Source organism: Pristis pectinata, chromosome 29, assembly GCF_009764475.1.
Source record: "Pristis pectinata isolate sPriPec2 chromosome 29, sPriPec2.1.pri, whole genome shotgun sequence".
Taxonomy (NCBI): Eukaryota; Metazoa; Chordata; class Chondrichthyes; order Rhinopristiformes; family Pristidae; genus Pristis; species Pristis pectinata.
In genome coordinates, this window is record NC_067433.1 from 7,748,262 (window position 1) to 7,766,034 (window position 17,773).

Sequence of the window (17,773 nt, forward strand, 5' to 3'; positions counted from 1 at the left end):
GAGATGTGTTTGTTTAAAAGCCTTTTCCGTTGGGTTTCTGGTCCTTGGAGGCCATCAATCAATAGCTCGGGACTGCGTCCTCACAGCAGACTTGGATTCTGGCTCGGTGCTACACACTACCTCCCCACAATCAGCAAGCGTGCCCTGTGTCGCTCCCCTGGCTTCCACACTTGAAATGCTGAGAGTTCCTCCCAGTGCGACATTTTTTTTTGCCAATTCTGCCGTGAGATCCACGACACCGAGCCACTGCTCTAGCTCTTTGCCTGATCTCAGTTACAACCGCACGCCATTTGTGGCTTGGCTGCTTCCAAGGGTCACCCAAGGGTCAAAACCAGCTTCCAGGTCAGCTTCCGATGAGTGTGTACAAAGGACATTGGGATTGCTACGTACTCGCTGCCAGATTCTGAAAGCAGTGACAGTCGCGAGGAACTAAAGGCACATTGTTTTCAGTCGGGATTCAAGGTACAAATAACTCTCAGCCCTTGCGAATGCTAATCTGTTAACTGTTGCTACTCTGCCTGCCTGGCCTACAATATCTTACACACAGCTCTGCTCCAATCCTTGCCTGCCAGTACTTCTATAAAGAAAGTCAGGGCACTCTGTGCATAATGCTAATCAGGCTGTTGTGAAGTATCCGTCAACCACAACTTAATTATGGAGCTCATAGGAGTAGGAGGCCAATCAGCCCCTCGAGCCAATCCCTACCCCCAAGTTCAAGTTAATCCACTCCTTCACTTGCCCAACAAGTAAGGGTGTGGCATTAGCAAAGGTCATTTCGGTCCCGACCCAGTGACCATCTACAAAAATATGAAACTACCCGTCACTTATTGTCCCAGTTCTTCCTCCCCCCCACTCCCCCCCCATCCCTCCCTCTCCCACCCCTGCCAAGTTTCAGTGGGGCCCTGTAGGGACTGCTGTTCATCAGGTAGAGAGAGAGCTGGCTGACTGAAGTAAGAATTAGGTCACGTTCTCCTTCAAAACATAGATCCGACTTTGCCCCCAAGGTGCAAGGGGGTTAATCAGAACTGTTCCTCTCAGAGGAATGAGAAAATGTCTATAAGTTGCTCCTTCTTCAAGCTGCTCTAAACTTGAGCACCCCTGAGTTTACTGGCCCCCTCAGGAAAGATTCAGTCCTGGATAAGACCACAAGGCAATAAAGAAATAGGAACAAGGGTCAACCATTCTGTTCGTCCAGTCTGCTCCATCATTCAATAAGACCATGGCTGATTGGACCCTTGAACTCAATTATACTTTACACCCTGTTTCCCGTAACGCTTGACACTTCTGTGCCAAACATCTCTTCATCTCAGCCAAGAATATCTTCAGTGACTCCACCTGCCCATCTCTCAGGGTTAGAAAATTCCAAAGATTCACCTCCCTCTGAAAGAAGAAATTCCTTCTCGTCCCTATCTTAAATGGCAACGCCTTAATCTGAAATTTTGCCCCCTACTTCTTGATACCCCCACCCTGTTAATCCCTCTCATACCCTCTCCACAGAAAGCAAAACCATTAGTGAGCCTGATAGAATAAAACATTCTTCACTTGCTAAACTTTGATTTTGGGAAGTGTCAGGAAGATGGTCAAGGGGCCACTTCAATGCAATGACTGACCCATTTTCTTTTGGAGGGGTCATTTTTATCAGCGCACCGAAGAGCCCTTTAGTAAAGGCTTGGGAATAGTTAAGGTCAAAGCTTTCTCAGAATTGAAATGGGTAAGCTCTGCTGGGTTTGGCATAATCATCAATAGGACTCAACTCAGCAAAGAGCGCGCTATTCCGTTTAATCTCCAGGGTGAACGGCTCTGTGTAACAGGCTTTGACACACTCTTTAAGGCAGCCACAAGTTACCCTGAGCACATACAGGCCTGCTGTTAATGTGTGTCACGAAATGAGTGAGAGTGCAGCAGGTAGGATTGAAACCATGGTGTTTATTGTTGATTTATCATGTGCTTTTTGCGACCAGTAATGGAGGTTTTTCTTGTGGCCAGAACAGAACTGATTTAATTCATGTAGCTTCACTCAGCTGTGCTGTTAACACTTCGCTCCACAGACTAGAGTTACATTTCTTCAGCAAAGTTAAGCTTGTAACTGGGTCACTGCAAAAAAGGGTGAGTGTTTGGTTGTGGCTCTTGCTTATTTGAACTCTATCTCGTAGAATTTTAGTTTCACGAATGTCGAGCGAATGGTTTATATTCTCCACCCTTGCAAGGAAGAGGTGTCTTTCAGCACCAAAGGAACTCTCTGGACACAACTCTGATTTTAGAGAGACAGTTGTTTGTTAGTGTTTACAGCTCGCACGTCTTTAACCAGAAAAGCGTCACTTGATGCAGTGGAATGATTTGGTGGGTCCCTCTGAGGTCAATCGATGAAGACAAGGAGCCGAACTACCTGCTGCCTACTGAAGTCAGCTGGTGGCTGGGATGTGAGAGCCGGTGTCTGTGAGTAGGCCACCAATGTTTACTCAGTAGGACAGGGTCGTGCACCTGTGCGGGTCACTGGGTGAGGAGTCAAAGGCAACTCAAAGTAACGCAATGATTGGTCAACAGTTATAATAGTCAAAGGGTACATATGTAGTCATCAAATACAGACCCCATGTGAATCCCAATATCCCTGTGTGTGTGTGTGTGTATGTGTGCGTGTGTGTCTATGCATTTATGTGTATATCTATCTGTCTGTCTGTCTGTGTTCACATATATCTGTCTGTGTGTGTTTAGGCATGTATGTGTATGTCTATCTGTCTGTGTGTGTGTGTGTGTGTGGGTCTATGCATTTATGTGTATGTCTGTCTGTCTGTCTGTCTGTGTGTGTTCATATATATCTGTCTGTGAGTGTTTATGCATATATGTGTATGTCTATCTGCTGTGTGTGTGTGTGTGTGTGTGTGTGTGAGTGGGTGTGCGTATCTGTGTGCGCCTATGTATATGGGTGTATGTTTATTGTATGTGTGTGTCTGTAAGTGTGTGTGCATGCATGTGTGTTGGTGTGTGTTGATCTGTATATATGTGTGGTGCTGTGTGTTAGTGTGTGTTAGTGTATCTGTGTGTCTGTGCATCTGCACGTTTGTGAGAAGATCACACTCATGTTCAGAGGTGAGAGTTCCTGATGGTTGAATCCTGTGTGTGAAACCCTTGGGGTAACCTGTCCGTGCAGAAGTGAATCCCAGGATGGGTCACTGAGGGAAAAGAGAGGAGGTCAGGGGGGCAAGTAGTTCTGAAGAGAACTGTCAGCTTCTCAGTAACAGAGCAAAGCTGGATGCTCCTCTGGAGGGTCGGTGGTTCAATGCCATGCTCCCCTGTTTTTTCTGGAGGTGGGACGTATTGAAGGGGTGGGTATGTCTCTGATCCGTGAGCCAGTGGGTGCAGTCACTAGACGTGCGACAGTGGTGAAGTGCATTTCCTGTGATCTGCTGCTGAAGTTATCTAGTGGGCAGTCATCAGTCTTATGTGGCAGAGTTTGCACTTTGGAGGAGCTATTGTTTAATTTGTTATTGAGTTATTGTCATAGAGAGATTCAGCATGGAAACAGGCCCTTTGGCCCATAGAGTCAACACTGACCATCGACCCTCCACTTTGACTAATCCTATACTTATCCTATTTTATTTATTCTCCCCACATCCCCATCGACTCCCCCAGATTCCACTGCACACCTACACACTCGGGACAATCCATAGTGGCCAATCAACCTAACAATCGACGTGTCTTTGGGATGTGAGAGGAAACCTGGAAAGTGTTGCAAAGGGTGGCTCAGTGGCCGCTGCCTCACAGCGCCAGAAACACGGGTTCAATCCTGACCTTGGGTACTGTCTGTGTGGAGTTTGCACCTTCCCCCTTGTGATTCCATCGGTTTCTTCCGGGTGCCCCTGATTGCTCCCACATCCCAAAGATGACCAGGTTGGTAGGTTAATTGGTTGCTGTAAATTTCCCCAAGTTGTAGATGAGAGGTAGAATCTGGGGGAGTTGTTGAGAATGTGGGGGGAACCGAAAAAAAAGGTTAATGTAGGATTAATGTAAATGGGTGGTTGACGGTCGGTGCAGACTCGATGGGCCGAAAGGCCTGTTTGTGTGCTGTATCTCTCTATGAATCCAACAGTGCAGAGTGCCCACACTGTGTCTGGAGCCCACTCCAACAGATGGCAGGACGGACTGAAAGGAGCAGACTGCAGGATATATGATCAAGTTGTCTGGTCGTAACATCCATCGCACTCCTCACAACAGAAGGTCCCTGCTGCGCAGTCCCAGCACATTTACGTAAAGTTAAACATCTTATAATTAATTTGCAAGAGAGTGAACCATTTCGAGGCATTGGACCAGCCAGAAATGGGCTTGCCCTCTGTCACCACTTTAAGACAGCATTCTACAAGACAGCAGAGTTGTAGGATTGGTTAGTAACCATAGGAACTGAAATTCCTGCCCAGAAGAATTAGTTACAATTGCTTCACAGTCAGAATGTTTCACTTGCAGCTTAGAAGATCCAGCAGTCTTGGAAATGATAGGTAAACGACGGGAAAGAGGGCACAGCAAGACTTTGTTTCTGAGAGTCCGACGAAGCTTTCGTTTGATTCAGGCCTGCGTTGCGTAGGGATGGCTGATAGAATTAAAAGTCTCTTTAATGGGATTAACCTCTCTAGGCGGAAGCACAGCACATTGTGGTAAACTAGCAGAAAACAGAAGTGAAGTCCCAAAGCTTGGTGTTGTCCATCGAGCCAGCTGGACTGCAATCTGGATCACCTGCAGATTCTGGGACAGTAGAGACAGACTCCAAAGTTCAGCTGTGGACATTGGAAGCCAGTGGCAGAGATGCTAAAATCCATAATAGACAGCTGTAGTGATGGTGGTAAAGTACTTTATCAGTTTTTTTTCTAAAATGCAAATCAATTGAAGATCGACAGGTCATTTGAGAGATTTATACAACTATGTTAGGTGCAAGACCAAATGTGTGGCTGTTGGCTTTTGCAAAGTCAATTCCAGGGATTTGGTACAGGTGTGAACAACTTAGCGATTAAAGCATAGATAATACATGCCCAAACTATTCAGCAATGATTGGCACTGAGCCTCAATAGCAGATATAAGGACAGATGACTGAAAGCTTAGTCAAAGATATAGGAGTGTGTCAAAGGTTAAAGGGGGAGAGATGGATAAGTTTAAAGAAGGTTTCCAGAGCTTGGGCTCTCTCTCTCTCTCCTGAAGTCCTATCCACCATAAGGTGGAGTGGATAATTTCAGGTGTGAACACAGCCAGAAACAGTGGAAGATGGTGAAGTTGGGGCTGAAGGCGATTGCAAGATACAGATGGCCGAGACAATGGAGGGATTTAAAACAAGCTTCAGAATTTTAACATTCAGACTTATTTTAACAGGAATATTAGGTTAACAAATACACATCGGTGAACAAGACTTGCTTAAGTAGAGCCAACTGTTTTGGTCGACTCTAGGTTTAAGGAGAGTGTGTTAGAGTAGCCAAGAGCAGAGGTAACAATGGCAAAGGTGGGGACTTTGGTGATGTTATGGAGGTGGGCGAGGCGATGACATGGATAGAAGGTCCGAAATCCAATCCAGAGTTCAGCCCAGTTTACAAAGGCTGCAAATGATTCCATCTCAGGCAAGGGATAGGAATGGAGGTGGGGGGGGGGGGGGTGTCAGGAAGATAGAAAATTGAGGAGTTTAGTGGGAGGAAATTCCTGCCGTTCCAGTCCTGGAAGTCGGACAAACAGCCAGGCAGTTTGGAGTTGATGGAGGGCCCAGGGAAGCTAGTTGCGAAGTAGAGGTGACTGTCATCAGCAGACCTGTGGATTCTGGCTGAAGTGTGTGGGTAATACTCCTGAGGGGTAGTAGGTGGAGGAGAAATGGGAGGGGAACAAGAAAAGATCCTGGGGCTACACCAGAGTCACAGCAGAGGCCCTGCTGACCACTCTCCCTCTATAACTAGATTAACATGGAATTCAGAAGAATGTTCTTTATCCAGAAAGTGAAAGGAATGTGGAACTTGCTCCCATTGGAAGTGGTTGATGGCAACTGCACTTAAATGTGGGTGGCATTAGACAAATGTATGACAGGAAAGGGAATAAGGGCTGCACTGATACCTGGACTGGAAGACTTTAACTGTGGGGAGAGAATGGATGGGCTGTGTTTGTTTTCCCCGGAGTGAAGGAGGCTGAGTGGTGACATGATGGATGTATATAAATTATAAGAGGCATAGATAGGGTGGGTGGTCAAAATCTTTTTCCCATGGGAGGGGTATCGAAGACAAGAAGGCATGGGTTTAAGGTGAGAGGAAGGAGTTTTAAAGGAGATGAGGGGAAAGTTTTTTAGAGCGATTGATAGCTGCAATTCACTGCCACTATCACTATTGACAGGCACTTAAGCAGACAAGGTATAGAACGAACTGGAATCAGCGCAGGTGGGCAAAAAGGTCGACATGGACATGGTGGACCAAAGGGCCTGTTTCTGTGCTGTCCGATTCTATGACTCTATGCCTCTCTACGATAGATGTAGATGAGGAATGATGGAGCAGGCTTGAGTTCAGTTTGCACTGGCTGGGCCGAATGGCCTGCTTTAATGTTGTATATCCTTTGTAAATAAGAATGGAATGTGTGTTTGGCTCCATTTAGCTGGTGGTTGGTGGAGAGGCTTGGGAGAAGACCGTAGGGTCAATAGTGAAAAAGGCTGGAGACAAGTCAGGAAGAAAGTGGAGGTGAGGCTTCATTTGTCGCAGGATGTCATAAATGACTAGGTTCAGAGCCATTTTAGCACCTTGAGGAGTTTAGAAAGATACAACCAAGGAGTCCTGGAGAAGGGTGCGAATTTGAGAAGCTTACAACGCCACAAGTGTAAAAATGCTTTACTAGATATAACTTCAGAAATAGTCTCACTGAGCTTAATGATATTCAATTGCAATTTGAGTAAATGGAACCAGACTTTGTAGCTCAGAGTGCTTAAGTGATATATAGGTCTCCAACTCATTTAACCAAAATCTCCACCAGTCTTGGGTTAATTCCCATTGATTGGGAGGAGATACACGAGGTCCTATTATTTAGGAAGCATCATCTGTGCCGTTTGATTGGTGGTAATGTGTCAACGAGAGGATGGACTAACTTGGGTTGTTTTCTCTGGAGTGTCGGAGGCTGAGGGGAGACCTGATAGAAGTTTATAAAATTATGAGAGGTGCAGATAGGGTAGACAGTCAGAAACTTTTTCCCAGGGTAGAAGTGTCGAATACTAGAGGGCATAGCTTTAAAGTGAGAGGGGGAATGTTCAAAGGAGATGTGCGGGTCAAGTTTTTTCCACAGAGAGTGGTAGGTGCCTGGAACACACTGCCGGGGTGGCGATGGTAGCAGATACGATAATGGTGTTTAAGGGGCTTTTAGATAGATTCATGAATATGCAAGGAATGGAGGGATATGGATCATGTATGGGCAGAAGGGATTAGTCTAATTTGGCATCATGCTCAGCACAGACTTTGTGGGCCGAAGGGCCTGTTCCTGTGCTGTACTGTTCTATGTTCTAACACACAGGCTTGGGATAAATAAACCTGAAGTTGCTGGGAATGCTCAGTTAGTCAAACAACATCTGCAGGGAGAGAAACCAGGTCAATGTCTCAGATCGGAGACGTTTCTTCAGGGAAAAATTGGAGTTATGGCAAATTTTAAGAAGCAGAGAAAGAGGGGCGGGCAGGAGAGAACAAAAGAGAAGGTGTGTGTGACCAAGCAGAAGGCAGGAAGAAGTAAATGATCTAAGGAATGATGGTGCATGTGGAGGCTTTGGTAATGGGATGCGATAAAGTAACCGCACATGGGAGAGGCAGGTTCATGACTAAAAAATGACAGAAGGAAATATTGTAAGCAGAGAACGCTGGAAAGACTCGGTATTTGAACTTTGTGTTGAGCCAGAGGGGTGTGTAATGTGCCTGGGTAGAAGAGGAGGTGCAGTTCCTTGAGCTTATGTGGCCCTTCATTGGGTTAGTGTGGAAGGCAAAAGACAGAGGATTAAAGTGACAGGTGACCAGAAGTTCAAGGTTATACTTACTGACAGGATAACAGCTGGCCTGCAGGTTCAGAGTGACTTAGAAAGTACTGAGGCTCCATATCAAGCCTCTAAATGAATCTTAACCCTTGCAAAAGAGAGGAAAACTTCAGCCACACAACATAAAGGAAGTGATATAAAGACACCTAGAAAGTCATAATATGATTGAGAGGAATCAACATGAATCTATTGAAGGGAAATTCCATTTAATTTCCATTAAAGACTGCTAATCCATTGATGGTCTTTGAGGATACTTCCAGTAGATTCAATGGGGGAGAAGCTGTTAATGTGATGTATTTGGGTTTTCAGAGAGAAGTTGGCAAACAGGGTTAAAGCACATGGGATGGAGCATTCAGTGTCATGGACTGAGAGTTATTTAACAGAGAGAAAACAAAGATCTATATAAAATCATGAGAGGTATAGATAATGTGGAAGTCTTTTTCCCAGTGTTTAGGAGTCTAAAACTCGACAGCAGAGGTTTAAGATGAGAGGGGAAAGATTTAAAGGGGGCCTGAGAGGCAGCTTTTTCACAAAAGGGGGTGGTGGGTATGTGGAACGAGCTGTCAGAAGAAGCGGTAGATGTGGTGACAATTACAACATTTGAAAGGCATTTGGACCGGTACGTGGATTGGAAAGGTTTCAAAGGATATGGGCCAAATGCAGGAAAATGGGACTAGCTCAGGCAGGCAACTTGGTCAGCAAGGACAAGTTAGGCAGAGGGGTCTTTTTCTGTCTCTACCTCTATGACTCCACGAGTAGGAACAAGTGGTCCTCCTTCTCAGGTTGGCAGGTGGCAACCAGTGGGGTACCACAAGGTGCAGTGCCCAAGCTCTAACTATTCACAATCAACAACTTGGCTGAGGGGACCCAGTGCAAATGTTTGTGATGATGTGAAACTAAGTGGGAATGTGAATAGTAATAAGGAGCTAAAGAGGCTTCAAGGGGATATGGACAAGCTGAGTGAATGAGCAACAACATGGCAGATGGAGAACAAATGTGAGGTTCTCCTCTTCAATGGATAAGACAAAAATACTGAGTACTTTGCAAATGGTAAATATTTGGGAAATGTGTTTGTTGTCCTTGTACACAAGTTATTAAAAGTGAAGTGCAGACACAAGAGACTACAGATGCTGGAATCTGCAGCAACACAAGAAGCTCTGGAGGAACCCAGCAGGTCAGGCAGTACCTAAGGAGGGAAATGGACAATCAACAGTAGACGAGACATCAACTGTCCATTTCCCTCCACGGATGCTGCCTGACCTGCTGACTTCCTCCAGCATTTTTTGTGATGCTTATTGAAAACTAATATGCAGATACAGCAGGTAATTAAGAAGGTAAAAGGTATGTTGTTCTTTATTGCAAGATGATTTGAGTACAAGAGTAAAGATGCCTTACTGTGGTGATATTGGGCCTTGGTGAAATCACACCTGGAGTATTGTGTATGATTTTGGTTTTCCTTCCAAAAAGGATGTACTTACTATAGAGAGTGTGCAGCGAATATTCACCAGCCTGGTTCCTGATCTGGCAGTCCTATCAATTGAGGAGAGACTAGGCCTCTGTTCTCTAGAGTTTAAAAGAATGAGAGGTGATCTCATTGAAAGATACAAAGTCCTTGGAGCACTTGATAGCTTAGATGTTGGGAGAATATGTCTCTGGCTATGTCTAGAATTAAGGGTTATTGTCTCAAAATAAAGAGAAGGCTGTTTAGGACAGAGGAAGAGAAGTTTCTTCACACAGAGGTTGGTGAATCTATGGAATTCTCTACCTTGAATGACTGTGGAGGATCAGTCATTGATTGGGTTCAAGACCAATGATTAGATTTATGGATGTTAATGGAATCAAGGGAATCGGATTAGAGTAGGAAAATAGTATTTGAGATAGAAAGTCAGCCATGACCTTGTTGAATGGCCAAGCAGATGCCAGGGTTGAATGACCTAGTCCTGCCCCTATGATGTGTTCTTAACAGATAACTGAGCAAAGACAAAACCAGTTGCATATTAGGAGGACCAATGAGGTGACATGACACAGAGCTATTGCCCATCGTCAGGTTAGAAAGCTGATATTCTGCTACCTCTGACGCAACTGTCTTGAGAGGTTTGGAAGAGATTTGCTGGTTATTTTGGTTGCATTGATCACAAGATATTGCTGAATTGATTTCAACTCCAAAAAGTACAGCTCAAGCAGATATAGTTCATTTTCTTGTCATAGCCACTCCTCTGCCTCATACCCTTCAAATCCCATGCCATCCCTCATGAGTCAACCCACTGAACCAGAGTAACTGCGGCAACTGAAGCATCAATAAGCCCATAAGTTGAGGACTCAGAGGCACTGCCACAACAGTGGGCATTCCTTGTCCAGTGAGCATAGAGAACATTTTCTCTGCCCCTGAGGTTGAACAACACAAAGCTGTCAAACGCTGTTAAGAAAACTGAGCTTATGAAGCAGTAGGGTTACCTGAGGATTTAATATCACACCCCCAGTTTGACCAGAGATGTGGAAAAGGGTTTGTGACCAACCATCCATGAAAGTGTCAAGAGCAGGCTCAAGTTCTAAGGCTTGTTGAGCGAGTGTTGGTCTCCTCACAGCCTTGTTCAGGGGACGTGTTATGGATAATGTGACATGGGTTTTTCTGTACCCCTGTTGTACACAGTTTCCCCAGCTGCTGAGCGCCTGCGATACATTCTTGGAGAAGAGGATGATGGGCCAACTCCTACGCTGTTCACAGAGATGGACACCCTACAACATGACGGAGACGAGTTGGAATGGAAGGAATCTGCCAGGTGAGTGACTGAAGCTCAATGAGGTTTATTCCTCTTTGTTTTCTTGTATTCATTCATGTGATGTAAGCATCACTGACAAGGCCAGCATTTATTATCCATCCCTAATTGCCCTCGAGAAGGTGGTGGTGAGCCACCGTCTTGAACCGCTGGTGATGGTGCGTTAGGGGAGGGAGTTCCAGGATTTGTAGGAAGGATGCAGGAGAGGTTCATCAGGATGCTGCCTGGATTAGAGGGCATGTGATATAAGAATATAAAACACAAGGAAATGTGGATGCTGGAATCTGGAGCAACAAGTAATCTGCTGGAGGAACTCAGTGGGTCGAGCAGCATCAAGTCGAGTTTATTGTCATATGTACAAGTACGGTGAGGTACATGTGCAATGAAAAACTTGCTTGCAGCAGCATCACAGGCACATAGGCTCAGACAACACACAGAACATAAATTATACATACATTTTTCACAGCAGTGAAGAAAAAAAGACTGTGCAAATCAAGACATCAGTGCAAAAAAAAACACAATCAGAGACAAGTCCATGGTAGAGCAAGAGGTGGTCTGTAGTGCTCCGTTGCTGAGGTAGGGTTAGGGTTGTGCAGGTCGGTTCAAGAACCTGAAGGTTGTAGGAAAGCAACTGTTCAGAACATTGATGGTAGGGGATGGTAATACCATTGAATGTAGAGGGTAGCTGCTTAGACTCTCTTGTTGGAGATAGTCATTGCTTTGTGCTTGTGTGACAAAATTATTATTTATCAGTCAAGGCATGAATGTTGCCTCATCTTGCCGCATGTGGGTATGGGCTGCTTGATGAATTGCAAGTGGAACTGAAGAATGTGCAAACCTCAGCAAGCATCCCCTCTTCTGAACTGAGAGTGGAAGAATGGGCAGTGCTGAAGTAGCTGAAGATGATGGGACCCAGGGTCATTGTCTGAAGAACCCCTGCAAGAGGGAGAACGAAGCCACAACCACCCTCCTTTGTGTGAGGGATCCCTGCTTGACCTCAACACAATAGACCTTTGATGCCACACTTACCAAATGCTGCCTTGATGTCGAGGACTATCACCCTCATGTGCTCTCTGGAATTTCACTCATTGGTCCACATTTTGGACGAAGGTTGTGATGAAGTCTGGTCATCCCAGCGAGACTCAAATTAGTATCATTGAACAGACTGTAACTGAATAAAATTAAAATTAAAAAATTAAAATTGGAATTGGTTTATTATTATCACATGTACCAAGGTACAGTGATAAATTTAGTTTTGCATGCTCTCTATACAGATTATTTCAAAACATAAGTACATTGAGGTAGTACAAGGGAAAAGCAATAACACAATGCAGAATACAGTGTTATGGATACAGTTACAGAGAAAGTGCAGAGCAGGTAGACAATAAGGTGCAAGGGCCATGGAGAGGTAGATTGTGAGGTCAAGAATTTGCCTTTAATGTACAAGAGGTCCGTTCAGGAGCCTTATAACGGAGGGATAGAAGCTGTGCTTGAGCCTGGTGGTGTGTGTTTTCAAGCTTTTATATTTTCTGCCCGACTGAGGGGGAAGAAGAGAGGGTGTCTGAGTTGGGAGGGGTCTTTGATTATATTGGCTGCTTTTCTGAGGCAGTGAGAAGTGTAGACAGAATCCATGGAAGGGAGGCTGGTTCTTGTGATGGACTGAGTTGTGTTCACAACTCTCTGCAGTTTCTTCTGGTCTTGGGCAGAGCAGTTGCTGACCCAAGTTGTGATGCATCCGGACAGGGTACTCTCTATGGTGCATCTATAATAGTTGGTGAGGGTCAATGGGAACATGCTGAATTTCCTTAGCCTTCTGAGGAAATAGAGGCATGGGTGTGCTTTCTTGGCCATAGCGTCTACGTGGTTGGTTATCTGATTGCCATCCTAACAAGAACCTTCATCACATAGTGCAGGCTGATGAGGCAGTGACTGCCAGCTTGGGTTTGTCCTGCTGTTTGTGGACAGGCAGTACCTGGGTGAGGGTTCACACTGGTAGGTGGGTACCAGCCTTGTGGCTGTGCTATAACAGCTCAGCAGGAGAAACAGACATCATCGGCACTGCAGCAGAAACACTGTCAAGATAGAACATCATGGTGCTTTTAGAACCACTTTCCTAAGCAGACAAACACAGCAAAGGACAAACAAAGATACTTAGAAAGAACTGACAACGTAAATACTCAGTGGCTGCTTCCCTACCCTGAGTGTGTCCTGATTCTGGACAAAGACCCTGGCATGGAGTTAGGTGGAGTTCAATTTGGGGACATTGGGTGATGTTCCCTGCTATTGGTTGGGGTTCTGCATGTTCGTTTTCTCTGCTTCATCCCAAATCTCTCTGAATCCCACCTTTTAATTGTGTCTAACAGTTAGCATCCTCCTTGGACCTGGCTTTGTGTCTACAATAAATCTGGATATGTTCCACTTAGTCGCCTTACCTAAGCTGTTGATTTCGAGAGGAATTAACTGAGGCCTGAGCATTGACTGGACCTTTGTTTCCTTAGTTACAAGCTGATCTTGTAAAATGATCTCATGGAGTCATAAAGGGATACAGCAAGGAAGCAGGCCCTTTGGCCCACTAAGCACCTTTTTTTTATGCTACTATCCTAACCCATTTTACTCTCCCCATCAACTTCCCCGAGATTCTACCACTCACCTACACACTAGAGGCAAATTTTACTGGCCAATTAACCTACCAATGTGCATACTTTTGGGATGAGGGAGAAAACTGGAGCACCTAAACACTCCCACAGTGGCTAACCTTATACTTTTCTACATTATACTCCACTGACCATGTTTTTGCTCACTTATTTAGCATGTATCTTGAAACCTCTTTACATCCCTGTCCCTGCACACATCCCACTTAATTTTGTATCATCAGCAAACTTGGACAAATGACACTTGGTCCCCTCAACCAAAATGATGATACAGTTTGTGGATACCTGTGGCCCAGCCTCCAGTCCCTGCAGGACCCCACTGGTCACAGCCAGCCAACCTGAAAAAGACCAGATGATTCCCACTCCTTGTTTTCTGTTAACCAATTCTCAATCCACACCAGTACATTACCCCCGGTTTCATGTACTCTAATCTTGTTCATCATTCTTTTGTATGGGATCTTATCAAAATCCATATGAAAATCTAAGTACACCACATCTACTACCCCCCCTTATCTATTCTTATAAAACTCTAATAGATTAATCAAATATAGTTTCCCTCTCGTATATCCATAATAATATATTAACCTTAAATGGATGGTGTAGCATGGATAAGATGTAAACTTGTTCATTTAGATATGGCTTACAATCTTCTTCTTTACACATTGAACTTACTTTATCCAAGAAGGAAAACGTTGTTAAATAGTTGGCAAAAAGTTAAGAACCTTCAGTCTTAAGATACATTTAAATTTATCAAAAAATAAACTACTGGAGGAGCTCAGCAGGTCAGACAGCATTTGCGGATGCAAAGGGATGGTTGACGTTTCAGGTCGAGATCTCACATCAGGACTGGTGCCAATCATCTTCTGCCTCCACAGCTGCTGCTTGACCTGTTGAGTTCCTCCAGCAGTTGGTTTTTCGTTCCAGGTTCCAGCATCTGTGGTCTCTTGTGTCTACACTTAAACTTTATGCATTTGTTCCAAGTGGACTTGTTTAAAGGGTTGTTGAGACAATAACATGACAATGATTTTAACCTAATATAATGTCCATGGCGTTTCACAGAAGCATTGGCAAATAAAAACTGACAACGTGACATCAGAAAGGGTGATCAGAAAATTGGTCAAATGGTATGTTTGGTGAAGAACCTTCAATATGAAGAGGAAGGTAAAAGCAATGAAGTTTATAGGGGGTCTTCCAGAGTTAGATCCTTACCAGTTAAAGCCCTGGTCACCAAGGGTATAGTGGTTAACAATGAGAATGACCAAAGGCCAGAATTAGAGATCTCAAAGAGTTGTTGAACTGGAAATGATTGTGAAGACAGGAGGGATTTGTAAACCAAATAAGGAGGAGATTCAATCACCCTGCAAGTAACAACCAGAACTATGAACTCTCCATCTTCACGACATATGGGGTGAAGCCACAGATAAACATGCAATCCCATTGGAATTTCTTCATCCCTCTGTCCATTGTGTCTCAAGTACCATAATAATGGGCAGCTAGATGTTCCCTGAAGAAAACTATAAGACTAGACTATAGGGATTTTAAAACACTTTTAAAGCTCTTCCTGAAATTTCAAATCTTGTTCCTCAGGACCGGTTTGTACACTAAACTAGATGTCACGAGAGTGGGAACTAATTCAAACACCGTGCTTTAAGTGTTCAAAATATATTTTCCAAATGCAAGTATTTGAAGTCAATAATAGCTTTAAATCTGCATCATGACTTAAAACATAATTTAGACTTTAGGATTAACATTTTTGTTTTTTCTAAAAAGAACTCTTTGTGCTTGGTTTAATTATATTTTACTCTGTTACTTATGTATGTTAATAAATCACAAAGAAACCATTTTGCACCAAGGAAACAAGAAATTGTGCTGTAATTAAAATGTTGTTTCTTTAAGCTTTTATCTTGCACTTTTAGCCACAAGCCTTGAGCTACTATTGGTGAACTTTCACTCAGCCTTATTTTTGGCTTGACCCAATGTCACGATGTGCAATAAAGAGACAGGAGATTAACCATATGCTGGCCTGAAGATTCTCCTGCACCTTGGTGTGTGAGCTGGAAGGTTAGAGCAGGGCACCAACCTCCACTTCAGCCACTGAACCCTCCACTGAAAACCTCAGTTGCCCCCGAAGCCTGTGGTTACAATGCACCATTCAGTCTTCTTGCTGAGGATGTGCAGGGGGTTAGGTGGATGGGGGGAGAGTCAGCAGTCATAGACCTGACTAGACCAGAGAGGTGTCTATGGAAGCTGATATTAGTGATGGGAGTTGTGGAGGTGGGGAGGAAGATCTTTTAAGGCTCAGCCACTTTAGCTAAGACTTGGTCACCTGCCTGATGTTCTCTTTCCTTGGGTCAGTGTCTGTTTGTCCAATGAAATTCTTTTGGGATGTTTTACTACATTAAAGGCACTACTTAAAAGTGGGATGTTTTACCAGAACTCAAATGTTAAGGATACTTGGATCCATCCTACACCACTTGAAACGTGAGGGCTATTTTTCCTCTTTTTTTTCAGATGGGTAAAATTTGAAGAGAAGGTCGAGGAAGGAGGGGAACGATGGAGTAAGCCCCACGTCTCCACGTTATCGCTGCACAGCCTGTTCGAGCTACGGACATGCCTGCAGACAGAAACAGTGCTGTTAGACTTGGATGGATATTCATTACCACAAATCATAGGTAGGAAACCAATTTCTTGTCTGCCGTTGTGACCTGATTCAAAGTCTCTAAAACCAAGTAAGTGAATACACATGACTTGGACTGTAATCTGCGTGAGAATGCTTCGAGCAGAATGGAAATAACACTGACACCATTCTAGGTTCCCTGACCAAAACCTTTGCCAATGTTATTGGAAATTAGATTAAACATGACACATGTCAGCCACTGCTGCAAAGCCCACTGCACTTTGAGGAAGGATAAGATTGGCCAAGTTCCTTCAGCCTTTGAAACTAAACCCTCAGGGAATCCTAAAAGTTTGCAGTTTGCAAAAGGAGGCCATTTGGTCCATTGCAGCCTGCTGGCAGATAAAAGGCCATTCAGCCTAATGTTGGTGGTGCACGCTTTGCAGGAGAGGCAAGAGGAGGAAATGAAGTTTGACCACCTTTGGAGGGGCACTTTAAGAACTCGTGCTTTGTACGCACACGGACACGTGAACACACCCTTCGTGCAGTTCATATTTATTGGGAGGGGGAGCAGATGCCCCTACTGCTCACTCCGCCTCCCCGCCGCTCATATCCTCACCTGCAACTGATTCCACATCTGTGCCAGATGTTTTTAAATGTGATCAGGGTTCCACCTTCACCACTATTTACCGCAGGGAGCTCCAGAAATCATCTTTCCCCCTCCATCGCCCCTCTCCACCATCTACAGCCAACCCTTGCATCAGCCTCCAGCCACACCCTCCACTGCCCTCCCACCCTCCAAATTCCACACCCCTGCTCCCTTCCGCATCCCACCCAACCACCTCCATTATTCCATCCCCTCCCTATGACTTCATCACCCCACTGCTCCCAACTTACATTAGCCTACCTACCCCTCAACCCCCATAAACCCTCCTCCACCCCCAACACCCTCCCAGTCCCCCATCCCCCTCTTCACCACCTCCACACAACACTTGCATCGCCCTCCACCAACACCCTCCATCTCCCTGGTCCACCCATACTCCTTCACCCACCCTCCAAATCCCATCCCTCACTCCCTTCCCCATTCCACTGCCCCCACCTCCCCTCGCCATTGCTCCTCCACTCTCTGACCCACTCCATTTCCCCCCTCCCTTCCTCTCAACCCACTACACCCCACCCACTCACCCTTCCAACCCCCACACCACCACAGATTTACTTTATTTATCTCTACTTGAACCTCATTATTGACCTTCTACCAAGGGAAATGGGACTTTCCAATACAAGACATCTTCGCCTCTCATAGTGTTATCCCCTCAGTCCCTCTGCTCCAAAGTAAACAACCCCAGCCTGGTCAATCATTGCCCATGGCTAAAATTCTCCTACCAGGGCAATATCCTTATAAATTTCCTATATACCTTCACTGTGCTACCTCATCCTTCCTGTGATGGACACCTAATAACAACGAGCAGGGTACTTAGTGCGATAGAGATATTATGAGCAACTTAATACAATAGGTAGAGTAAACCAAGACTCAGCCAAGACAAGAGGGGACAGCTTGGAGGCTGGAAAAATGATGTGGGAAAGAGGCCAAGAACACATGGTGCCTGCAGGCAGCTGGGACGTGCAGGAAGTTCGGCGGGAACTGCACAATGTTGTCATGAGTAGATTGTACGCTTGCCAATGTGGAACGAGGAGATCAAAGGGGCTGAGGGATGGT

At 45.0% G+C, this 17,773-nt stretch overlaps 1 protein-coding gene across 4 annotated transcripts in view; it reads left to right on the forward strand.

Moving 5' to 3' along the window:
* The first annotated feature begins 351 nt into the window (after positions 1–351).
* LOC127584432 (electrogenic sodium bicarbonate cotransporter 4-like) overlaps positions 352–17,773 on the forward strand; it is a 75,603-nt gene continuing 58,181 nt past the window's right edge. For 2 of the 4 annotated variants that reach the window (XM_052041240.1, XM_052041239.1), the window contains exons 1-3: positions 2,345–2,436; positions 10,665–10,794; positions 15,954–16,114. In XM_052041240.1, coding sequence (XP_051897200.1) covers positions 2,364–2,436; positions 10,665–10,794; positions 15,954–16,114 — 364 coding nt within the window. In that variant the 5' untranslated portion in view covers positions 2,345–2,363. Of the gene's footprint in view, positions 463–1,767; positions 1,906–2,344; positions 2,437–10,664; positions 10,795–15,953; positions 16,115–17,773 lie in introns of those variants that run through there. The other 2 variants (XM_052041242.1, XM_052041241.1) reach the window with 2 other exon arrangements.